Source organism: Dermochelys coriacea, chromosome 8 (genome assembly GCF_009764565.3).
Source record: "Dermochelys coriacea isolate rDerCor1 chromosome 8, rDerCor1.pri.v4, whole genome shotgun sequence".
NCBI classification, from domain to species: domain Eukaryota; kingdom Metazoa; phylum Chordata; order Testudines; family Dermochelyidae; genus Dermochelys; species Dermochelys coriacea.
In genome coordinates, this window is record NC_050075.1 from 53,128,685 (window position 1) to 53,153,596 (window position 24,912).

Here is a 24,912-nt window from a genome sequence, read left to right on the forward strand (position 1 = left end):
CTATAATTCTCTGTTTTCTTTGTTCCCCTTTTTAAAGATAGGTACCTTGTTTGCCTTTCTCTAGTCCTCTGGGACCTCACCAGCCCTCCATGTGTTCTTAAATATAATTGCTAATAGTTCAGAGATTGCTTCAGCTAGTTCCTTAAGTGCCCTTGGATGAATTTCATCAGGCGCACCCTGTTGACCTGGATACATCTAACTTATCTAAATATTATTTAACCTGTTGTTTTTCCTATTTTGGCTTTTCCTTCCCTCTTGTTAATATTAATTGTGTTAATTATCTGGTCACAGTTAACCTTTTTAATGAATACAAAATAGGCGTTCAGCACCGTAGCCTTCTTGATATGTTGTTGGCACTCCTTCCTCACTAAGTCATGGACCTATACTTCCCTTTGTCTTTCTCTTGCTCCTAATCTATGTATTTATAGAACCTCTTCTTATTGTCGTTGATTCAAAAATTCAGTTTGTGCCTTAACCTTTCTGATTTTGTCCCTACATGCCTGTGGTATTCTTCTGTACTCCTCCTATGCAGTTTGTCCATGTTTCTGCTTTTTATAGGATTCCTTAGGGATTTTTCAGGTCATTCAAGAGCTCATGGTGAAACCTTATTGGCCTCTTACTAGTCGTCTTATCTTTTTTTCACATTGGATAGTATGCTGTTGTACCTTTAATATTGTTTCTTAGCGAAATTGCCAGCTTTCCTGAATTCCTTTTCCCCTTAATTTCTTCCAATTGAACCTCACTTACCAGTTCTGAGTTTGTTAGTCTGCTTTTTTTAAGTCCATTAGCCTTATTTTGCTGCTCTCCTTGCTTTAGAATCGTGAAATCTATCGTTTCATGATCACTTTCACCAAATTGCCTCCAGCCTTCAGATTCATAGCCAGTTCCTCCCTGTTAGTCAGAAGCAATTCTAAAATTGCTATTCCTCTAGTTATTCCCTTCACCTTCTGTAACAGAAAGTTGTCCCTAACATATTCCAAGAACTGAGTGGATCTGAGATACAGTACTGATAACTGGGGTGCTCTTTATTAAGAACACATTTAATGACATAATTAAGTACATTTAGGTGTGATGGAAAATTCTAGACTGATGGCACTGGACGTCTGTTTATCCACAGTACAGATGTATCTGAGATAGATCAAGCTTCTACACCAGTATGCCTCAACCTTGATCCCTCTAGAGGTGAGACCATCTGTCTCTCCATGTTTGTTCAGTCCTTGTTTTCTCTTCTCAGACTGCCAAGCATAGATGTCAGTTGTGCTGCACACACATGTCCACTAGAAACTGGATTGAGGCTTATGGCAACACGTCAACCAAAATTAACCTGGATTGGATTTGAATTGGTTATCTAGCTGTGAGGTTTGTTTAATTTTTTAGCCAACATTGTTTTCTTCATGCCCAATTTCCTTGGTGTTCCATGCCCCTAAAACCTTTCTTTTGTGCATTGCATCATATCAGAGAGGAGGTTGTTGACTTATTTTTTTGAAAAGTTTTGCATTGGTAGCTCTATCAGTTCATCTCTAGTAAGAAAAGGGGCTAGATTGAAACTGCAGTATCTAGGAAGTGAGAAGGAAGAAAACAACAACTCGGACAAGAGATACTGATACCATTGGAGACTATGGGTAAAATTCTCAAAAGGACCTAAGTTCAGTTGGGTTTCAGTTGAACTTGGGCAGTATGTGTCTGAGTCCCTTTTGAAAATGGGACGTGAGTTTCTAAATTAGGCACTTCTGAAAATTTTACCCTATGAGATTAAGCCATATAGGGAAGGAAAGGTTGGCAAGAATTGGTTTTCAATATGTAGTTTCTACTTCATAACTGAGGAACGTTATCAATTTGAAATCTAGTCAGTTTAAAAAGCGTGTAGTAAACTTACTTTAATTTGAGCTCCTGCCTCTGAATCTGTCAGTTTTGGCTTTGTTGCCATATTTTTCCTATTTTGTAAAGGATTTTCTTTCCTCTTTGTGTGAGATCCAAATGGGGTAAGCTGACTTCAGATACAAATTCTTGTCAATAACACAAAGTAGAAAAAAACCCAAAACTTTGTTCTAGTAGTTTTAGGTGTTAGATGTAACAAGGATGAGTTTACAAAAAACCAAACACCCCTCAGTTGATTTTAAGAAAACCCCTGTTTTTTGTAATCTTGGCATGGGTTGGCTCAGGTGATTGGTAAAGGGGCATTGAGCTTTTCACTTCTAGATCCGTTTAATTATATAGGCCAGATGAACAGTGACTGGATCTGCTGCTATGCAGCTTCCAGATTTTACATATTTCAGTTCAGTACCACTGACAACTGGTACCCTCCAGTTTTCAAGGCTGATAATCTAGAAACTTGCACTGCGCTGCATATTTTCTAGGTTAATCATGAAACTATGGATATAGAAAATACATACATGTTACAGATTTTAAAATTCCTTTAGAACACCCACTTTGTCTCACAGATTTTAAAGAAATTCTGCATTTTCCAGCCTCATGCTCTTTTTTGAATTTTATGATGGGCGGAACTTGTCCAAGAATTTTGTGCTAAATGATTAATGCTAAATCAATTTATCCTTTCACTTCCAAAAATCCCCCTTATACTTAGCAGTGTGAAAGCTAGTTGAACCCAGATGGGATCCAAGCTAGCTCAAGAAAGGGATTTAAACTTCCTTGAATAAATAAGAATATAAGCACCCTTCATTCTTGGTTCCTCTTATAGATCCGAAGAGCATTTTATTTTTCCCCACTTCACATGTAAGGCTTTGCATCATGGACACAATCCTTACAGTATTATGCTAGATGTGACTCCCTTTTTTCTATTTCTAACAAATCCACTTGAAGTCCAACAGTATGGTTTAATCAACAAGTTTTGAGTGACATGAGTTGCTTCCCCTCCAAGGTCACTTTTGATCTGTCAGTGGTCCTCAGCCCATGGGCCACTTAAGGCCCAATTAGCACACAGCTGCGGACCATGTGACTGCCTCAGGGCTGTACAGATAGTAAACATATTGTGTGGATGTGGCTCACTTAATACACAGAGAGCTGCATATGTGGTCCACAGTGGTAAATAGGTTGAGAACCACTGATTTATGTGAAACAGTACCTTGTAGACAGAGCCATGCAGAGTACACTACAACTGAATAAGGTGAAATCTTATTCACCTTAAAGTGACTGTAAAAAGATTACCTCCTTTAGAGGTTAGTAGTTTTTAGTCATTACCATCCTTTCCTATCCAACTTAGTTTTCTGGGACCTCAATTTAATATGCTCAAGAAGAAAAAAGTAAAGATGTCTAGATTTCAAAGGGTTTGTGTCTTTTATTGTGTGAGCTTGAATTGGTAAGGAATCAACTCAAGCTAAATAGTAATAAGGCATGCAGACAGATTTGACTGTACACAAAACGGGCTTGCACTGGTTTAACTTCATAAACTTCTAAACTGATTGAATTTTATTGGTACAAGTCTCTTGTGTAGACAAGGCCTAAGAGAAAAGATACAGTAGAGGCTCCTTTTGTTAATCTGTAATGCTGCATCCTCCCCCCACCTGGATTATTAGAGAAGATTTAATATTGCTGTAGCAAGGATTATTTGGTTTACATTTGTTTCATTACTCATAATCTGCATTGAATCTCCCATTCATTGTGAATTAATGAGTTTACTATATTTGTTTGCTTTGGACTGAAGTTGGAGAAGTTTTAAATTATGACTTGGCATACATCTTCTTAAAAGCTGGTCTTCATTTTTTAGATATTATTTTCAGAGGAGGGAGGTTTATTACCTATTTAAATACTTGTGTGGCCTCCATTATGGCGATACCAATGTATCGTGTTTCAGAAAGGTGGAGAATTTCCTTTCCCTTGACTGTTTTATATGCTTCTGAGGAGATTTGGGAAGCACCTTCCTTCTTGCAGAACAGAGGTGGACAAACTATGGTCCGCGGCCACGCCTGGCCCGGCCCTTGAGTTCCAAGCCGGGGAGGCTAGCCCCTGGCCCCTTCCCTGCTGTCCTCCCTCCCCCGTAGCCTTAGCTCACAGTGCCACCAGTGCTCTGGGAGGTGGGGATGAAAGCTCCTAACGGCAGCGCAGCTGTGAGAGCCGCCAGCCTGCCCTGGTGTTCTAGACTGCGCGGTGGCGTGGCTGGCTCTGGCTGGCGGTGCGGCTGCCAGTCCTGGTGCTCTGAGCAGCATGGTAAGGGGGCGAGGAGCAGGGGGGTTGGATAAGCGGCAGAGGTCCCAGGGGGCAGTCAGGGGATGGGAGGGGGCAGTCAGGGGACAAGGAGCGGGGGGGTGTTGGGTGGGTCAGGGGCTCTGAGGGGGACAGTCGGGGCAGGAAGTATGAGGGGGCGGATGGGGGTGGGGGCCAGGCTGTTTGGGGAGGCACAGCCTTCCGTACCTGGCCCTCCATACAGTTTCGGAACCCCGATGTGGCCCTCAGACCAAAAAGTTTGCTCACCCCTGTTATAGAAGGAGATTTCAACTAGCCTTTTTTCTTGTACTTTATATTTCTCATGGGCTCTGTGAATGTTTTAGTTCATGGAAAAAGTTATAGCTAGGCAAAGATTAATAGGAGGAAAAACAAGAACACATTTGCCACTTGATAGACTGTGGAACTCGGGTCGTATGCAGCTAACTAGCAAGTCATGTGGAGAAGCAGATTCAAATGCCAAGTATTTCCTGGGAATGTTTAAAAAAGAGAACAGTGGAGGGGGAAGGATGACTGGCATGGAGAAGATGAGTAAATAATGTCTTAAGGAGGAAAACACAGTTATTCAAGTGACCCATGCTGAGACCTCTGTGGGGATTCAGGAATCGGACCTTTGGGAGATGGCTAAAACTGTCTGTTTAACTTGCCATTTGTGGTATCCTGAAATAAAGATGTGTCCTTTAGACCTTGTATTTACTTTGCAAGATTGACCACCATGTTACCACAGTTCTTCTGATTTTCTCTCTAATTGCTCAGTTTGCTTTTTTCCTTGACTACTATTTGCTAATTATGCTGCAGTGTCTTGATCTTGGAGAATTGGCGTGCGGCTCAAGGATTGGGGTTTGTATCTTGCTGGTTGCAGGAAATAGGTTTGTAGAACATGTTCTCAGGATGGATTATGATTAACAGCCAAAAAGGACAGGCTGGACACTTCAAATATCCTAAAATGGAATCAGACAATGCAACTCTTGTTAAACATGATGGTTTAGATCGGGGTGGGCAAACTTTTTGGTCTGAGGGCCACATGGGGGTTCTGAAACTGTACGGAGGGCTGTGCCTGCCCAAACAGCCTAGTCCCCTTCCCCATCCAACCCCCCTGCTCCTTGTCCCCTGACTGCCTCCTCCTGGGGCCCCCACCCTTAACTGCCCCCTCCTGGGACCCCACCCCCTATCCAGCCCTCCCTTCTCCCTGTCCTCTGACTACCCCGACCCCTATCCATACCCCTGACAGACCCCCAGGATTCCCATGCCTATCCAACCCCCGCATTCCCTGTCCCCTGATGGGCCCCCCCAAAACCTCTGCCCCATCCAACTGCTCCCTGTCCCCTGACTGACCCCCACAGAACGCCCAACCCCCCCGATCCTTGTCCCCTGCCTTCCCCGCCCCCTATCCCCACCCCCGCCTCCTGACAGGCCCCTTTGACTTCCATGACTTATCCAGCCACCCGCCCGAACCTCCACCCCATCCAACTGCCCCCTGCTCCCTGTCTGCCACCCAGGACCCCCCGCCCCCTTACCATGCTGGAGCCAGCCACGCTAGAGGGCTGGCTTTGTGTCACGCTGAGGCTGAGGGGAAGGGGGTACAGCAGGGGAGGGGCTGGGGACTAGCCTCCCCGGCTGGGAGCTCAGGAGCTGGGCAGGCTGCATGTGGCCCGTGGGCCGTAGTTTGCCCATCTCTGGTTTTAGATGTTGATAGGTTCACAAATCTGAAAATTCAGTTATGGTTTACACAGCAACTGTGTATCTACCACTTTCACATTCATCATGCATGCTATATAGTGGGTATTGTTTGCCTTAACATATGCAATGGGGCTGTTTCTCCCTTGCTGTTTCTGGGTCCATCATGACAAGTCTAGGCTTCACCGTTATCCATCCAGTTTCTTTCTTATTTGCACTTGCGTAATAAGCAGGAGTATAGAAGAGTATGAAACCCACTCTTGAATTGTTGGTGTTGCTTCTGTAACGAGCTGAAAATCATCATATAAAAAGGATTGTACCTGACATGCTACGATCCTCATCTGGATTAATGTTTTCCTCTTTTAGTCTCCACTTCAAGAGAAGACTAAAAGGGAAATATGACTATTTCTTTTGTCCTGCGGTTTTCACTTTTTAAAGAAAAGCGTGTATTTTTCAATACTTCACAATACTGATGAGCAGGCCCGAAGGCTCTTTCTTCCTTTGCCATGACAGATTCCTGTTATGTCACACCAAAGCTCTGGTATTGTCAGGTTTCTCTCTAGTAAAATCCTATCCTACCTAATTTGAAATATTTTTCAAAAGAGCATATTTACACATGCTGTCAGGGTAGTCTTTTAGACAGCAAGGCAACTGGTTCTAGACAAAGCTGTCAGTAAATACGTAGCTTGTGTATTTCCTTTGTTGTCAGGAATAAGTATAATTGCAGTGACCTCACATTCCATGGCTTTATATATCAGTCTTGAGGAATTAGACTTCAACTGCTACTCATTTTCAAACAGGCTTATCAGAGTGACTTAAGTCTTGTGTTGACTGGTTTAATTTTTTCTGTTTGCTGCAGGCTTTCAAGGAGATGCTGTATGCAGCTCAGGACCAGGCCCCTTCTATAGAAGGTAAGCAAGCTGTGATCCTGAATCATACTTGCATTACTGGATGTTGAGTACCAATCACAGCTTCCCCTTGCCTATCTGCTGAAACTGACAGGCTTAATAGACCAAGGGGGAAGCAAGATCTTGGCTGTAGAAAATTCTGCTTTTCCAGATATCTAAAATTTTGTTTTACTGAATCATTAGAACACTAAAAGGATATTTCTATAGTCTGAGGCTTGTAACAGCTATTTTCTTCTTGTGTATATGAACACTCAATCATTCAGTGGTGGAAGTGACTCCTTCATGAGTTAAGAATAGTACTACGTTCTGGTATGACAATTCCGATCCCAAGAAGTGGCTAATACGAAGTGCTGGACAGGAACATATAAAATAGCCATAGTGCGTCTGTCTAATTTCTCCAGTGTTGCACTTTGGGATAATTTTCTGATCTTAGCTATTGGTCAGTTTATGTCCTGAAGCATAAGTGAGCCTCTAACATTTATCCTGTGTTCAACTGGGATGCCATTCTTATTTGTATAAATGTAGAATTATTTTAATATTTTTCTTACTAAATCATTTGTATCTGTTCATTGGCATTGAGTTCCCTTGATAGAATTTTTTACATAACATCAGCTTTAAACTGGTTGCATTATAGGAGTAGGCTTTGTTAATCAAGTGCTTACCCATAAAACTAACTTTCTTGATAAAACTCATTACAGTTATCTTTCTTCTCCTTTGTAAGAGAACTAAAGAATAATCCTCATCTTTAAATTGCTCGCTCCAGCTGCTAGTTTTGTTACCCTCCTCATAACTTTTTGCCTTTCTTGCAGTTAGGTGACTAAAATTGAATGCAATATCAAAGGTGAGAATGTATCATTAACTATAATGGCACTTCTATGTTAATCCCTATTTTAATACAGTTTGTGACTTTATTCACCTTTTTAGGTATATATAAACCAGGAAAAACATGCTAATATGGTCAGGTGGTTAATCTTGGTCATGTTTTCTGTAATGGTGTCAAACAGTTAAACTGATGTTATTACCAGTTGAAAGAAGTGTGGGGCATTGCTAACAACTGTTTGGTCACTTTCCTAGAGTACATTGGAAATTTAATCACCGCTATGCATTATTCATTATTTTAAGATTAATTTTTTCCATTCTCTTCTCTTCCAGAAGACTAAGTAAGGTCTTTCAATTTTCTGTTTTTCTCTAAAATCAGAGCTCCCAGGTATCTCTTCTTATCATTCCACAGTATTAATTTACCTATTCACCTGTTGTGGAAAAGGCAACAATGAAAAATACAAGTGTCAAATGTATTTTTTTTTCCATTCTTTTTCTCTTCACCAGTCTACTCCTACATTCCTGCCCATTAGCTCCTTGTATTTCCTTGGTCTTTACCAGGTAGTACACTAAATAGCTGTGAATAGAGATTTAAAAAATAACAAGGTAAAGGATGTGGAGAAGATGTAGTGGGAAGCTAGCTCTAATGTGTTAATTAAACTTTGGGAGCTGTAACTTTTTTTTTCTCGACACTTTTAGCATAGTATCTAGATGTGTGGTCTTTGTGCATATTGTACATATTTATTTAAAGTACCAATGGAAAAGGAACTCGTGTGTGTGTGTGTGTGTATTGTCCCTCTGGTTAGGATATGGGGGAGCTTTAACTTGTTTCAGTCTCCTATGATGTCCTCTAAAGAGCTTGTCAAAGTCCTTCAGTAAAAAGGGATAAGTGACATCCTGGTATTATTAATGTAAAAAAACCAAGCAGAATTTTTAAAAATAAAACTGAACCTAATTTTGTATGGCATAAAATACTTTGCTAAGCAATCTGTTTTAACTCCGTTTTGCTAAAACTATATCCAGTTAGACAATAGCAACAGCAAATGCCTACATGGGGCCATTTAAGTTAGTGGTTCCATTCTTTTTTGTTGAAGTAGTCCTTGTGGTGGATTGGTGGGAAGAAATTCCCTTCTGTCCCTCTGCCCAAGTATCAGCATGGTTGTCACCATACGACCATTCTTTTGCTCAATTCTTTCTCCATTTTCTATCTATTTCTTTTCCATTATTTCCCCCCCCCCCCCGTTGCTCTCACTTAAAGTCTCTTTTGCTATTCTTTATTTATTTTGCTTCCATGCTTCTACTGACTTCCCTCTCACCAATATGCTTCTTGAGATGTCTGTGGTCTCATGTGCTCTTGTGGCTGAGCTGAGTGCTACAGGAGAAGAGAAACGGGTTGCGGGGGTTATTGCCTGAACCTGCATTCGTATACATGTGTGCTGCTTCTCTGGCCAGCTGGATTAGGAGCTGCTGAGACAACAGGGAAGGAAGGCAAGCTTTTGGAGTATGTTTTTAATAGTGACAGAAGATTTAAGATGAGGTATCTCTCTGTCTCCATTGCTTTTATCCTCTTCCCTTATGCCCTCCTGCCATGGCAGTGCTCAAAGTTGAGAAGCACTGACTTAATTACTAGTATTCTCTAGTACAGTGGTTCTCAAACTTTTGTACTGGTGACCCCTTTCAAATAGCAAACCTCTGAGTGTGACACCCCTCCCCCCTATAAATTTAAAAACACTTCTAAAAAATATTTATCATTATAAATGCTGGATCCAAAGTGGGGTTTGGGGTGGAGGCTGACAGCTCGTGATCCCTCATGTAATAACCTCACAACCCCCAGTTTGAGAACCCCTGATCTAGTATCTTCATCTGAAATGTCTGGTTGGAGCTGAGGTATTTTAACAAACATTGAAAATGTTAGGTCAAATTCTGGAGCTGGGCAAAATCGCTCTTCAAAGGGATGCATATAAACCCTTCAAAAGCAGTGTTATCTGCCTACACTCTGGTTACAAGAGCTCTATACAGCCTGCCCATAGATGCTATTGTTGGTCCAGGGGAATGGACTGTGTTTACATGCACAATATGTCCAGAACACCTTTCCAGTTCCTATCATGGATGCAGCCTCTCTGGATTTAAGAGTCAGATCAGCAGTAGTCCATGACCAACTTCTTTTCCCAGTAGTGGCTGTTTGATGTTGGTTTTCTGACAGTGCCTATATATGAGATGCTATGCTTGCCAGAATTGTGCATATTTTCTTTTTCGCAAATATTCAAACCATTGTCCAGGATGAACACTCTACTGAAGGCCTTGTCTAAATGCAGATTGTACTGGTTTAATCAAAATTTTTCTAATTTGCTTAGTTAAACTGGTGCAGACCCCTGCGTGAACACATCTAATTAGGATTGATTTGACTTAATATGGAGTACTAGTTTATTTGTCAAGGCTTTGTCATGTCACTTGAGCTAGGAGAGGATTGAGTCTGTTTGCTTCCTTAGAGTCTAGGAATTTTTCCTCTTAACTTCCGAGTTTCTCCTGCTCTGTTACAAGTTCAGTGAAGTATTAGCACAGACTTTCTTAAACAGCTGCTACAGACTGCTATACCCATATCATTTTGCAAAGGGTTGTGTGGTGTGATAAGTGTTTCATATCACCTCCAAAACACTCCCAGTAAATAATGGGGGCAATGAAAAATCTCAAAGATCTGCTCAGGCGAAGCACAAAACGAACAAACCTAATATAAACTGTTTTCAACAGCCTTCTACCCATTACTGTCGCTTTGCATAGTTCAGTCATGGACAAACAATGTTAACTTCTAAATGGCACTTAAAGAATTTAAACTACTTGTAGTCTTACTACTTTCAAAAACGTTAAGGAGTGGTAGTGGGGAAAAGCCTGAGATCTGAGGAGTGATGGGCAGAGCCCAGGTCAAAGTGGAGATCTTCTACTCTGCTACCTTACTCGGGTGTATAGTGATGCTAACTGGCTTTGTGATCAGCTGACTTTTGCATGTGTAAATCTCTGTTTCTATTTTAAAGCTATGAACACTATGACAATTTGATTTTAAATAACAAAGCAGGGATGTGAGTGACCAGAATAATGTATTGCAAAAATGTGCAAAAACACACTTCCCCATACCACCACCCACCTCTGGGGAAAATTTGTGCAGCTTCCTGTAAATTTTAAGTTATTGCCCCAGTAGTCTCCCGTCCTTGCCGATGCCTTTATAATTCCTTGGTTCTTCCTGTATCGAATATTGCATGCTGCTTATTTTGGATGGAAGCAATGAGGATGGAAGAGATGTGGTCATTCTGTGCCTGACCACCCATGCCTTTTTTAGAAGCAGCAGAGTACCAGCCTTATGCATTTCTGTACCCTGAATTCTGCATGAATTTCACCAAGTGGCCTGCACTCTCTCTCTTCCAGAAGAGTTGCTCACATATACATAGTTTAACTAAATTTGTTCAAAGATCCCATTTCTTCCTGTGTCTCCTTACTTTTTGTTCCCATAGTTTCCTTTAGGCTTGCATCAGTTCCCTGCATGTTCTTAATAGCTTTCTTTGTGGACTTCCACTTTATTAAAGCAACGCTGTTTGTATACCTTTCTCTTATCCAATCAACTTCTGAGTAGTATCTGTTTGACCATTCTTAAACCACACTTTCACATACAGGACATAAGCCAGTAAAAGCAAACAAATAATATGTAATTACCTCCCAATCCTAAATGCTATGCAACGGAAATTCCTTGAACTACCAGGGGATTCTTTGGCTTTCATATTTGCCCTATTAGTAGAAATTGGCATGTAATATTTTTATAATGAATGGTGCAGACTGGATGAATTGATGCTGTTCCTCCTTCTGCTTTACACAGCTCTCAGCCTTGTGAGATTACAGGTTTTCCACCAGAAACTATGCACATGAGTATAACAAGTCAGTAGAAATTGGCACCATGGCTTTGATGCGAGAGGAAGCACTCAGGAAGCAGCTCCTAGTGTTTTGTGGTGAAAATCAGGTATCGTGCCTTGCTCTTTTTCCAGAGGCAAAAAGCACCCTATGACAAAGGCATGAAATACTGGCCTCATGTAGGGAGAGTAGTGCTCTGCCTTTCTCCCATTGTCTCCTGTCAGCTTTGTCCCCTCAACAAGACAGGGTTGCCAGACTGTCATGGCTTGGACTCCTACGGATTATTCCACTTGGTTAGCAGATGTGTTGGCATTTCCCTGAGCTCCTTAGAATGCAACTCTTCTCAGCAGTAGTGAAGATGAAAGCATGCCTATAAATTATTCATTCTGATTATCTGTTTGAATGGACAGGGTCCACTCTAAATATTTTTCCCCAGGATCTTTGTTATTCTTAGGGATTTTGAAACTTAACCTGCTTCTAAAATTATTTTACATCTGTTGAAATGAGCTGTTCTTCCCACTTATTCCATAAACCTATATCTCAGTAGGACCTAACTTCATTCCCTTTGCCTCTCTGAACAAGGATCACTACCCACAAGAAGGTTAAATCGTGTATGGGGTTTAGAAAATATTCTAATTTTGCTATAGGGATGGTGAGTAGTACACTTCAAAGCTTTTTATATACATATATATTTTACTTAAGAATAAAAGTAATGGATGATGTTACAGCAAAATGGGGCTGGAGGTAAAAAGAAGCAAATGTAACAGGGTTTCTCTATAGTATCTTTTTAATATGTATATATTTGCTTTATATGTGAAAAGTGACAAGAGTGGGGCTCAAACCATGTGAGAATACCAGTGCTTGAGGGCATGTCGGTGTGTTTACACTCTCATTCTCATATGAGAAGGTTTTAATCTTCATTTGCAATATACCATTGATTAATTTTGGGTTAATATCGTCAAACCCCTTTGTAAACTGACTTGCATTTATTCCTGCAATTAAAATAAATGAAGGCCTGATAGTATTCCTTAGTCTAATCCATTGTGGTGATAAAAATATTTAGTGCTGAATGTGATAGGATATGGAGCAAATCTAATTCCTTTGCCATGTTCCAGACAAATGGTTAAGAGGCTGCAGAAGTAGTTATTTCAGTACCTAACCCCAAGGCTGCTCGTGAGGGATGGGTCCTGGATGTACTCTTTGTGACTGTTTGCTAGTGAACAGGGTATGATTTCTTAGAAGGCACTGAGGAGTTGGAAAGGTATGAAGTTCAAAAGATCAAGTGAGTGTGTGTTGTGTGGGGAATAAGGATTTATTGGCAGTAAGAGGGAAAAACTGTAATCTAGACCTTGTAATTTTAGTGACAGAAATCATCCAGGTGGTTGACAAAACAATTTTTAGACGTTACTGACTACTGAAACTTGGGTATGGAAAGTGGTATAAGCACAAAACTCTGTCTGAGATTGGGAAGGGGGCAGGTTATTGTTTTGGTATGATTCATTTACATCCATTTCCTTTTTCAGCTTTCTTTATGTTAATAAATAAGAGCTGTATTCACTACAGTAGGTGATATTGAAAGTTGGACGTAATAGGCTGACCTGTCCCATATGAAATGGCAACTGAGAAACTGTGTTCTGGGAGCAGAAGGTCTGGTTAGCTGCTTATCAGTCCGGTTGCAGAAGTGGTATGGATTATTCATTAATGGTACTGGATAATACATCAGAGACTGTAGACTGTGCTCTGTTTTTCCCTTCTTTTGCCTCCTTGTGTTTTAAAAACAATAACAAAAAACAAAACAAACAACAAGGTACTTCCTTTTCTCTCGTTAAGGGAATTAATGAACATTTATAGTTTAACAGGTGTATGCCCAATTTCATTTTAGTGACCAGCATTGAGGGTTGTAGACCAGAGAATATTCATTTTACAGTGTCGCTCATTTCACAAAGGTGGATAGTTGGTAGCAATGTTTTGATGAAGGAATGGCTGTCTAACTGGACCAATAGTGAAAAAAATCAGAACACTTTTAGTTGCAGCTATAAAGAAACAATACATGAACATTCACAAAACCAGGCTGGTTTTTGTACCATATGCAATAAAAGTTGCTAACAGTCACCTTTACCATGAGGTAGCCTCTGGGTTTCCAGTAATTCCTTGTATAAAATGTGATTCTTGAACTATTATTATGCAATTAAGACTCAAGATTTGATCAACTGTCCTCAGTGAATAATGCAATATGAATTAAACTTACTTGGTTTCTTTTAGTTTCAAAATGCATGCTGTGGGCGGGGAAGGAGCAGAATCATTGAAATGAGATAGTATTCTGTCAGATAAGAATTGCTTGTAAGGTGCCTTGGAAAAATGGCCAACCTACTTCACTAAACACTCCGTGGAATCCTGATGTGTCTGCATAATACAGTGGAGGAACAAAGGATTTTCCCATGATTATACCTCTGAGGCAGTCCTCTTCAGTTTTGTTACATTAATCTGCTTAAAGGTCATACTGTGTGTTGGTTATAACAATAAGATTTATGAGAGCATGAGGATGACTTTTTTTTTTTTAAGATTAAATATTTTTAAAGCAAACAAGGGCAATGTGCAGAGTAAAAGTCAGATCACTCCTGATCCTATTCCCTGTCTCATATATGCTTAAGGATGAGGGATAAAAAGGAGGACCAGGTAATAATGAATTTAGAAAAGAATATTTATAGTTTAGTTGACATAGGAGTTAATGAATAGATCTCAATTAATGTTGAAAACTGCCTTTTTTTAATTTAGAACACAGACTGAATATAGTTAAAATTTGACTTTTTTTTTACTTAAGATGAATCGGAATTTAAAAATTCTTAATTTTATTTACATGTTAGTTCTTTAACTTCTTCCTGTTTTACAGACTTAAATTTCTAAAGTGGCTGTTTTGTATTTTGTTTAATTTTGCACATGCCTGACTTTAAGCACCTTAGTAGTCTCATTGAAATCCATTGGACTCTTCATATAGGTAAAGTTACACAACTGTTCAAATGTCTTACAGAATCAAGACTTTCACTTATAATATTTTGCTCTTTTGCCTATAACCATTTTGTAAAAGTCAAATAAGATCCTACCAGTAATAGCATTTTTTAAAAAGCATTTATAATCTTACTGCAATTTTCAATTAAAAATAAATTAGCATGGATTATAATAGTTTTACAAAGCCTTATTATTCAATCAATGATTCTTTATTTAAAAAAGCCAGTGACTGACTTAATTTAAATTGTTCCACTGTTACTGTTGGACATGGCAGCCACTTTTATTATCTAGGTTAATTTCTAATACACTATAGAAATTGCAGACATTTGAGTTAATGGCATTTTATCATCAGAATTACAAATGCAGCTGACAAGATCTTTAATCTTAAAGAAATTCCATTGTAATATAACGAATGCTTTAATCATTACATACAGTTTCAAAGAAATAACGTAAAAGTTAGTGACTTGTCAATCAGGAAAATGTTCCAAAATCTCTATCTGTAGCCAAAAGCCCCAGGGTAGGCAGCTATGTCAGAATGTATGAATTCACTTTGAGTGCAAAGCAGCTTCAGCATTATGGTGTACAATAACATGGCTGGCAAAGTGGTTCTTAAATGCTGCACTGTGACAGGCCATTAAACTTCTTTAGAGAATCCTGTGAGCAGCAGCCATCCATACAGCATTGTGGGGACAGGGGGTGGTATCAATAGTATTGGGGCCCAGTAAGGTCACGTGTTTAGTTTCTCTTTTGTTAAGCGGGTGAAGCATAGTTTATCACCAAGGAGATTGAATGTCAGTCTGTGGTTCCTGATGAGAAATTGACTAGCTATGTGACTTTAACAAGAGATGCAATCAGTGGATCGGGAAAAGGAAAATTGCATTTGTATTGGTGTATTATGGCATGCAATTGATTTTTCATGCATTATGTAACCCCAGGCATACAGATTTTTATTAGGGGCTGAATTATCTGCATTCTAGACTATAGTACTGAAAGTCCTAAGTAGCTAAATTTGATTTTAGGAGTATGCTGTTAAAGCAATTATAGGAGTAATTCTGAACATATTTTATAAGTGCTTCCAACCTGTTTGTGAGGCAGGGTTGATTTGAAGCAGAAAAGAGGAGCAATGGGGATGAGATGGTTGACCTTGAAACCATCCTGTCCCATAACTGCAAACTTGCTCTGAGGGTTGTAGCCAAAGCTCAAGACATCTGAAAGATCACTCCCTATACTACTTCACCTGTCCCTAATGCAGCTGTCTAAGGCAGCCATCTTATCTGTAGCCTAGCCGTCCAGGCTTCTCTCCTCTGCTGAACTGGAGTGGATCCATGCCAGCTAGATTGTCCAACTGCCAATCCATTGCTAGAGGGCTTTAAAGAAAGATGGGTACTGTTACCATAAAACTTGGAGTCTTTTGTTGCTTAGTTAGGATAATCCTAGCAGGTTGCTCAGTGCGCGGAGACACAAGAACCATTTGTACAGATATGGATGAAAATAAATTTTTATTCCATAATTTTTATTCAATGTTATGTGAGGACAAACCATATTTAGTGGGGCCCTTTTTTGTGATCATAGACCAGTAAACTCAGGTTTGGTAATGCTAATTCTCTGAGTGGTGGTGACTCCTTTCTATGTCTGATGCAGTGAGCTGGGGTAACAGGTAAGTGTTGTCTGATGTTCCCTTGTGTAATTTGATTGATGGAATTTCACTAGTGTTTTAGTACCTCTAGAATTACTTTTCATCTTTCATGTTCAGAACTGGAAGTTGGGGAATGAAATTGATTAAATAAATGTGGGGCCTGATCTTGCATTCTTTGTACACCTAAAACTCTCATTGAAATAAACGGTGATTTTAGGTGCCAGAGAAAACGGTCAGGACCACGGTTCAGCTATTCTGTTGAACAATTAAAGTACAACAAATGCCTTCAAAATGAGAGCAACTCAGGATTTGGGTCTGCTTTACCTTGGCTAAGAGCAGCTACAGGAAAGAAACCATTTTTGGAAGTTAATCTAATACTTTGAAAGGACACTACACACTTAAGCCCAAGAATGTGTTAGGGATGATTTAAAAACTCTTTTTAAAAGTTTGTGTGGTTGTGGCTGGATGCCTGAAGGGGCCGCCCTGAGAATCATTGCAGTTTGCCTTGAATAAGCAATAGGTCAGACAGTCCCCAAAGGGGGTAATAATTAGATTCACCAAATCAGTAACAAAATAGCTTCTATAATAGAGTACCATATATACCCCCCAGTAATCATGGAATAATCATGCAGATGCCAGTCGTTTAGTATCTGAAAGACTAAAGGTTTAATAATAAAAAGAAAAAGGAAGAGAGTTACAGTGGCTAAGAGATCAATACACATATATGAAAAGTCTTTAGGTCAGTTTCATAGCAGAGATGGTGAGGCTGCTGATTTTTACAAATCTTTCTGGAATCAGTTTAAAAGGTTATAGTCCAATAAAAAATCCAGTTTGTTCTCTTCCATGAGAATTCCAGGTTAAATCCAGAGTAAACCTGGAGACCTCAGTCTTGTGGCTTATACCTTCCCTGTCAAAGTTTAAGCAGACCTGAGATGGCAGGATCAGACCCAGGGCTTTTTCTTTATAGTCTTGTAGCAAGCTGATAAGCCTCTTGACAGCACTTGTCACATCAGGACCTTTCCTGGATAAAGAAAAGGCAGTGTATGTTGTTGCTTTGAAGCTAATCTTCTATTTCCTATGCATACACAGGTAAACTAGCTTCATCATTTACATAAGTCAATTAGCCATTCAAATTAACAAGGCAGTTCATCAGAGCATAGAAAATTAAGACTAAGACAATGTCAATAATAATATTAGTTCCTGTAGTATCTTACATCTTTGCGTCAATAGGCAGTAATGATGCATTATAAGACAGGAACAGGATTTTAGCATCTACCAGCTAGTTAGATCACACTGTTAAACTTGTAACAAGATACAGGTAAACACAGATAAATACACTCAGCATCTACTTTTGATTTCTATTACTACAAATAAACGGTTAATGATTGCTGGTCTAGGCCATCTCTTTGAAACTCACATGCAAATAGATTGTCTTGATTACATTTCAGTGTCTCTTGATAAATTGTTATGGGTCACATACAATTTGACCTGTCTGTCAATGTCCCAGTGGTCCTCAGTGATGTATAGATTGTTGCAGACCCAAACAATGTTTACAGATCATACTGTGTGTGCATGTGGGTGATCTTCTAGAGTTGTTGCATGAGATTGTGTTTGGGCCCAAAAATCCTTGAGTATCCCATTTAACAACCAGATTATTTTACTGATACTATAGTTTTAAACCAATGTGAGTTTGGTGAGTTGTGAATCTGCAAACTTCGTGCTTTAAAAGGTAAATTTAATTGTTACAAATACAGATCTAGAACTAAATCTCCTCTTTTGGATTCCTATATACAGCATTGAAGGACTGACCATGTGCTTTAGGGAAATGGGGGAGAGGTATGTTATGCCAGCCTCTGAAACCTCATGTGTAGGCTGCTAGAGGTAGGATACCAGATTTTGGTGGACCAGTGGTCAGATCTGGTTTGGCAAATGCAAATTATGCTGGCTGTAGGGCAATAGCTGTCGCTGGTGAGCACCACTGATCTCGCATGTGTTGTTTATCAGGCATGAACACTAGGTATGCATCAGCCACGGGGAGAGCTTGCCACTGTTCCAAAACCATTTTGCTCGGCAAGTGTCCTTCATGATCTCTTGGAAAGCCTAAAATCAGAGAGTGGGATAATTGAGAGAAGACTATCAGGATCAGGTTGTCTGCATGCAAACAATTATCTGGCAAGAACTGGGATTACGGCTGAGCCCCACACTCTGGACGAGGCTTACTACTGAATGGAAGTTACTTGACTGGTGTCGATTTCTGGCTCATGTTTCTGAATTCATGTGGACACTGGTGTTCTTTCCCAGTTGGTGCCTTTGACTCTGTGCTCTTAAGATATACCCATCACTTTTTAAAATGGAAGATTTGGTTGCTACTGCAGATGGTAAATGAGTCTTTGGGGATTTTCAAAGTCACTTTTGGTGCCTAACTCCCAAGGAAAGCCATTTAAGCCTTTGAAAATCTACTGCTTTCATTTTTGTAACTCAAACCTAGCCCAGTTAAAAATGTTCCATAACAATTTCCCTTCCACCTGTGAATTCCTATAGTTCTCAGCCAACTACCGATTTAATTCTTGCTTTTGTGCTCATTTGCTTGAACTAGGGTGATGTGCACATATCTCAGTGAAGTGTTCTACTCTGAGCAGTTATCTTCTCTCTGGCTAGCTCAAATGAAACTAAGCATCAGAAGGTGTGTGATCTCTGTTCAAGCTTGCCAGAGCACAAATTCCATTAATGAATTAGTCAGACATGGAATTATTTCTCTGGGGCCACAAATGTTGAGATCGGTACAACCCAGCTGTTGGTCAGGAGTTGCCTAATGTGGGAAATTCTTTGCCATCTGAGTTTTCCCTTATTTGTTAAAACTTGGCTGTTAACTACTGAAGCACCAAAATGAAGAACTTGATATAAAATCTGAAAGCTCTGGCCTTTTTAGCTAGCTTTTGCTAATAGTACAAATAGGTATAAATTCAAGAAGCCTATAGTGTTGAACTGTTATGGAAGATTATAGGTCTCATTTAGGATATAATCTCAAGTGTTTCACTGATTTCCTATCTTAATCTAGTCAAGGTATGCCAAAAGTGTTGGCTTTCCCACTGAAATTTCAGGATTGATTGACATGTTTATCAAGGCATGGGGTAAGAGATGCAATAGCTTTATCAGCCTTTAATTCTTGGCCACACTTTTCCTCATCAAATCTTTCCTTTTCTCTACTTAGTTGTGCCATATGGCTCTGTGGTGGCTGGTCTCGTTCAATGGTAATATGTTTGTAAACAATTAGGTAGTGCTGTATGACCACTGTACATCTTTCTTCACCCTTCAAAAGGCTGAAAACAATCTTCATGTTTCCAGCTTCCATCACCTTTAGAGCTTAAAATTGAGCTAATTGAGGAGAAATGGAGTCACTGCTCTTTTTTTACAGACCAGACTATTTCTTTCACCTAATTGGATTGACAGTTGCAGTCCTCAAATACAAACACAGATGCAATCCTCTGCTGCTTGAGGTGGGGAGAAGAGACTAATGTTAGTGTTGTCATCGTCCTATCTCAGAGGTGGGCAAACTTTCTAGCCTGAGGGCCACATCTTGGTATGAAAATTGTACACGGGGCCAGCTGGGGCAGGGGTTTGGGGCTCATGGGGGGGATGAGGGTTCTGGCTGGGGGTGCAGATTCTGGGGTGGGGTTTGGGATGCAGGAGGGTGCTCCAGGCTGGGATCAAAGGATTTGGAGGGCGATGAGGGCTGGGAAGGATGGTGGGGCACTGGAGGGGGGCGGTGTTCAGTGACGCAGGATCTGCGCGGCGCTTACCTGAAGCAGTTCCCAGCCAGTGGGAACTGCAGAGCCGGCACTAGGGGCTGGGGCAGCGTGCAGAGCCCCCTGGCTGCCTCTGCTTCGCGGAGCTGAGCAAAGCAAGGCAAGCCCCTGACCCCGCCCCCTGGCTGGAGCACCGGAGCAGGGAAAGCTCCCAACCCCACTCCCCGGCAGGAGCTCGTGGGCTGGATTAAAAGGTCCGACGGGCCATAGTTTGCATACCCCTGTCCTATCCTATAAACCCTCAGTAGCAGCAGTGGTGGCTTACACCTGTGCTGATCTTATAGAGAGCTTCCTCTGTGGACCCAAAGGAGAACTAATGTGAAATTAGCCAAGCTGTCAGTTTAACTTGTCTGTTGCTGTCATTGCTGAGTGAGTCCTGAGTGCAAAAGCAACCAAATGAAAGTGATTCTCCACTGTGGGGTGGGGACGTGGCGTGACACACACACACACACACACACACACACACACACACACACACACACACACACACACGTTTCTGTGCCAAATTTAAACTCATGGGCCGCCTTTGTAAGAAACTATAAGATTTTTTCAAATACTGAATGATGCCATGAGTTCCCTATCTTAGCTGTCAGCTTGGCTTAACTGTGGTTTTATAGATTAAACTCTTGATTTTATAGTACCTTTGTTTAAACATGTTTGTAATGTAAAACTTAATTTTCAAAATTGTACGTTTTTTCCAGCTAATTTTGTTCTGAAATGTAGCAAGTGGCTAGGATTTATATACAACTTTAGACTAGTTTTCTAAAGCTTCTTCAAGTCTTTGTTCACCCCTCTGAATGTATTGCAGTTACATTAGTAAAGTTACAACGTACTTTGAAAACAAAGTTATCACGGTTTCTAGAGCAAAAAACAGCTGGAGAATTGAAGCAATTGGTTTCCGGTGCCACGATATTACTGAATAATCTTGTGTTATACTAAAGGGACACCAACTTGTAATATAATATTCTTGGGGGGGAAAAAATAAGTTAAAAGGTGTTTCAGGTACTACACTTGTCCTGGGTCCCCTTGAAAATACTCATATTTTGTACTCTCATTTCTCTGTTTTTAAATGTTTCTCTCCCCTGTTGCTATGTGAATGATCCAACAAACAGGAAATGGCCTATACAGGGAAAAGGAGAAACTCCTTCTATGCAATGTTGTCAAATACGCAAAGTAAATAGTCTCTTTATTTTTTTTAAAATTCAGTTGAAATAATCTTAATTGTTACTTGTGACTGTTGTAGGTGAAATACCTTCCAAGAACAAACATGAGTGTGCACACACACAAACTAAGGTGTCCTTTAAACACAAGTATGTGAATATTATGTATTTTCTGGCACTTAAAATGCTCATCAGTCACAAGTGTGTGTGTGTGTGTGTGTGTGTGTGTGTGTGTGTGTGTGTGTGAGAAGTATACATTTAAGTACAAAACATAAGATGTTGGGAAGACTCCTGCAAATGTAAATATATTGAAATAGTTTGCTTAGTTTTGCTGATCTTTCACCTGGAGAACTGAAATTGGGATGAGGGGATATATTTTAGAAAGTATGCAGGTGTACATTTGAAACTGCTGCATTGATTCCTGTTGTGGCTGCATGGTTCTTTAATCACGAGTGGGTTGTACAATTCCAGTTCATGCACAGATTAGCAAAAGTGAGGAAATATTGGAAGCAATCTGCCAGTTATTAGCTTTGGCCCTCCATGGTTTTAGGTTGTGGTACAGCTTGAGTTCATATTATGGTTGTGTTATATAAATAGAATATATGAAACATTGCAGCAGGATACTGCTTATTTGATTTGAATCCTGTATGAGTGAGTTCAGCTTTTTAAATTCACACTTATACATGGGTTTGGTCTTGGTTTTATTAGTCTTTCAAGGTTTATATTGTTTGACTGAGTTTCTCTATGCTAAATTCCGTTCCAGTTCTTGTTTAGAAATAGTGACATTTTGGATGGTATCTGACAATTTGTCTGCAGCTAGTTAGTACTCTTAGTGGTTTTTGGATTACTGTAAAATATCACTTGGTTCTTATAACACTTGGGTTAAAAATTAGTTTGTCTAAATATTCAGTTTGCCATATTGAAAGAGTGCAAGAGCATCATATTTGCATGACTACTCAAACTCTCTAATAAAGCTGGGAGGATGCCTTCATTGCAGTCCTATGCCCCCCTCAGAAGAGATGGCTGATGAGACAAAAGGGAAGGTTCATAGTTCAGGTATAAAAAACTATACTATTGCTGAGAGGGTCAGCAGATAGAGGAAGCCCATGGTTTCTATCCAGTTATGTAAAGTGATCCTGAACGCAGACCCATGATTTTCCTGGTACTTGGAGCAGGTGCTTTTAAATATAAAGCACGTATCTTTTATTTTTCTTATTTTAATTTTTTGTTCTCATTTGTCAAATAATCTGTTTGGACTGTAGTCAAATGTGGCCTATCCTGGAAAGTGTTCTCTACACGCAGACTTAGTTCACAGTGCTCTGTGGTTCACACGTTTCACAGAAATCGGCTCTGTTATGGCTGCATTTTAAATCTTGCATCTTAGCACTCAGTTTTTTCAGAGGGAGGCTTTTGGAAGATGTAGACTTCTTTCATGATTTGAGTATTCTGTTGAGTCTGTCTGTTGAAACAAAATGTTTGTAGTTGATCAAAGACTGGGAGAATGATGATCCTGCCTTTTAGAGGTAAACTAGCAAAAAGAGAAATTCCAGTTCTGAAGCTGGACTAACTGAACAGATACTCGTAAGGGCTGTTGACAAGATATGAATAAAGGTTTTTTAGCAGAGGTATTTTCATTCTCTTGGAATAATATTTACCAAATGAAATTTTAATGGAGGGTCATAATTTTAGTATGGACACCTGTGGAGTGGGAAGTTTCTCTTCACTTTTAACTGCTACTAAAAGATGTAGGGAATCAGTTACTAGGACACTTCAGTATTTTTACAAAAACAGTTTTGTTTGCTTTGTCCTTTATGAATCAATATCCTGATTATGACTCCTGCACAGATAAGGCTCTTTTGTAGAATGCAAGTGTGTTTTTCTTGAAAAGGGTAAAAACCTAGCAATTAAATAGGGGATGAAACTCTCCTCTTTTGTGCCAGACAGTCATACTGAGCTGTTTCTTTAAATCCAGGTGTTTTAATTACCAGATTCTTTTCTAAAAATCCAAATCTAGGCAACTCTGTTCAGATGTGGCATTTTGCTTTCTCTAAAGTGCTGCTCTTCATCTAACTTTCACCTGAAGTGCAAGGAGTCAAATGACTTTCCTAGGGCCACACAGCAAGACTGTGGTTTAGCCTGATAAGTGCAGAATAATTTCTATTTATCTTCTCATTCTTAGCTCTAATTCTTAGATGACCCTGCTTATTGTGTAATATGATGTGTAACTATATTAGGTAATACTTTTCAGAAGCTCGGAGCTGACACACATAGCAGGACAAAGGTTCACTGTAATCCATCAGTGATGCTTTGGAACCTCATCTAAAGGCAATGGACAAAATTCAGACTTAAGGCTTGGCTACACTTGTGAGTTAGAGCGCATTAAAGCAGCCCCGGGCACCCTAGCTCACTCCCTGTCCACACTGGCAAGGCATGTAGAGCGCTCTGACTCCATGGCTAGAGGGCTCTTGGTACTCCACCTTGGTGAGAAGATTAACGCTTGTTGTGTAGTGGCTGAAACGCCCGGGTGTTAGTGTGAACGAGATGTTGCATTACTGCGCTCTGATCAGCCTCCGGAAATGTCCCATAATCCCCTTAAGTCAAGTGGCCACTCTTACTGTTTTGAACTTGCCTAGGAATGTGGATATGCCCTTTTGAAAGCTTCGTTTCTGACAGCCGGCTCTGAGGCAAAGCAAGCAGTTACTGTGGAAGGGTGTGTGCGCGCGCGCGTGCGCGTGTGGGAGGAGGGGGAGGTCTGCTGCTGTCTGAACTTACAAGACAGCACGCTGACATGCTTTCAGCCCCCCCAAAACCCACACTCTCTCCTCCCACATACACACAACACACTCCGCCCCACTCCCCCATTTGAAAAGCATGTTGCTGCTGGGATAGCTGCCCATAATGCATTGCTCCCAATGCCGCTGCAAGTGCCGCAAATGTGGCCATGCTAGTGCCCTTGAAAGTGTCAGTGTGGACAGATTGCAGCGCTTTCCCTACTGCGCTCTATGAAGGCTGGTTTAACTCAAAGCGCTCTACATCTGCAAGTGTAGCCATACCCTAAGTGTAAATGGGCATAACTCCATGGAAGTCAGAATTGCACTTGCGTACATAATGTCCGAGTTTAGGCTCGTGTGGTGTTGTCAAGCTAAAAACTATTAACTCTTCGTACCTCCAAAGACATTTTGGGGTTTGTAAGTGAGGGCAGGGAAGCTTTTAAATGCTAAGCATAAAATATTTGATGCTGAAATTTGGCATTAACCAAGTCCTCTGAAAAGTGACACCTGGTCCACCAGTAGAATTGGATGCCTATCAGATTATTTGATTCTGTCTTCATGGGGATGGATTTCTTGCAAATCTGAATAGTAAGTAGCTGTTGCTGGCATGGGTAATTTTCCTAATTAAGAATTCGGCCTTTACAGTAGAAATTGGGTCTAGTCCTATCTATGGTTAATCAGCTGCCTCCCATCTGAGGCTCAGAGGCCAGGGATCAGGTGATATCCTCAAGAAACATCACCACCGTATCCTCATAAAAATCAGTAAGTAGCTCAATTGAGGAGGGGACTGTGGGGAGTAGGTAAGCTCCTGCAGGAGACTTTAGTTCAAAGGAAAGAACCCAGTGTATGTGCGACTCTGTGGCTTGCATAGTGTAATCCTGCAAGCAGCATTTTAGGAAGAAGAAGAGTAGAGGCTCATCTTGACTCCCTGGCAGCTGTGGAGTCAATCCTATAGAGCAGGGGTGGCCAACCTGAGCCTGAGAAGGAGCCAGAATTCAACAATGTACATTGCCAAAGAGCCACAGTAATGCATCAGCAGCCCCCCATTAGCTCTCC

The 24,912-nt window shown here is 40.5% G+C and overlaps 1 protein-coding gene across 2 annotated transcripts in view; it reads left to right on the forward strand.

Annotated features, from left to right (window-relative positions):
* Positions 1–24,912, forward strand: part of XPR1 (xenotropic and polytropic retrovirus receptor 1) — a 227,981-nt gene that overhangs the window by 5,774 nt on the left and 197,295 nt on the right. For both annotated transcript variants that reach the window (XM_038412656.2, XM_043491391.1), the window contains exon 2: positions 6,716–6,767. In XM_038412656.2, the coding sequence (XP_038268584.1) occupies positions 6,716–6,767 (52 nt within the window). The remainder of the gene's footprint in view (positions 1–6,715; positions 6,768–24,912) is intronic.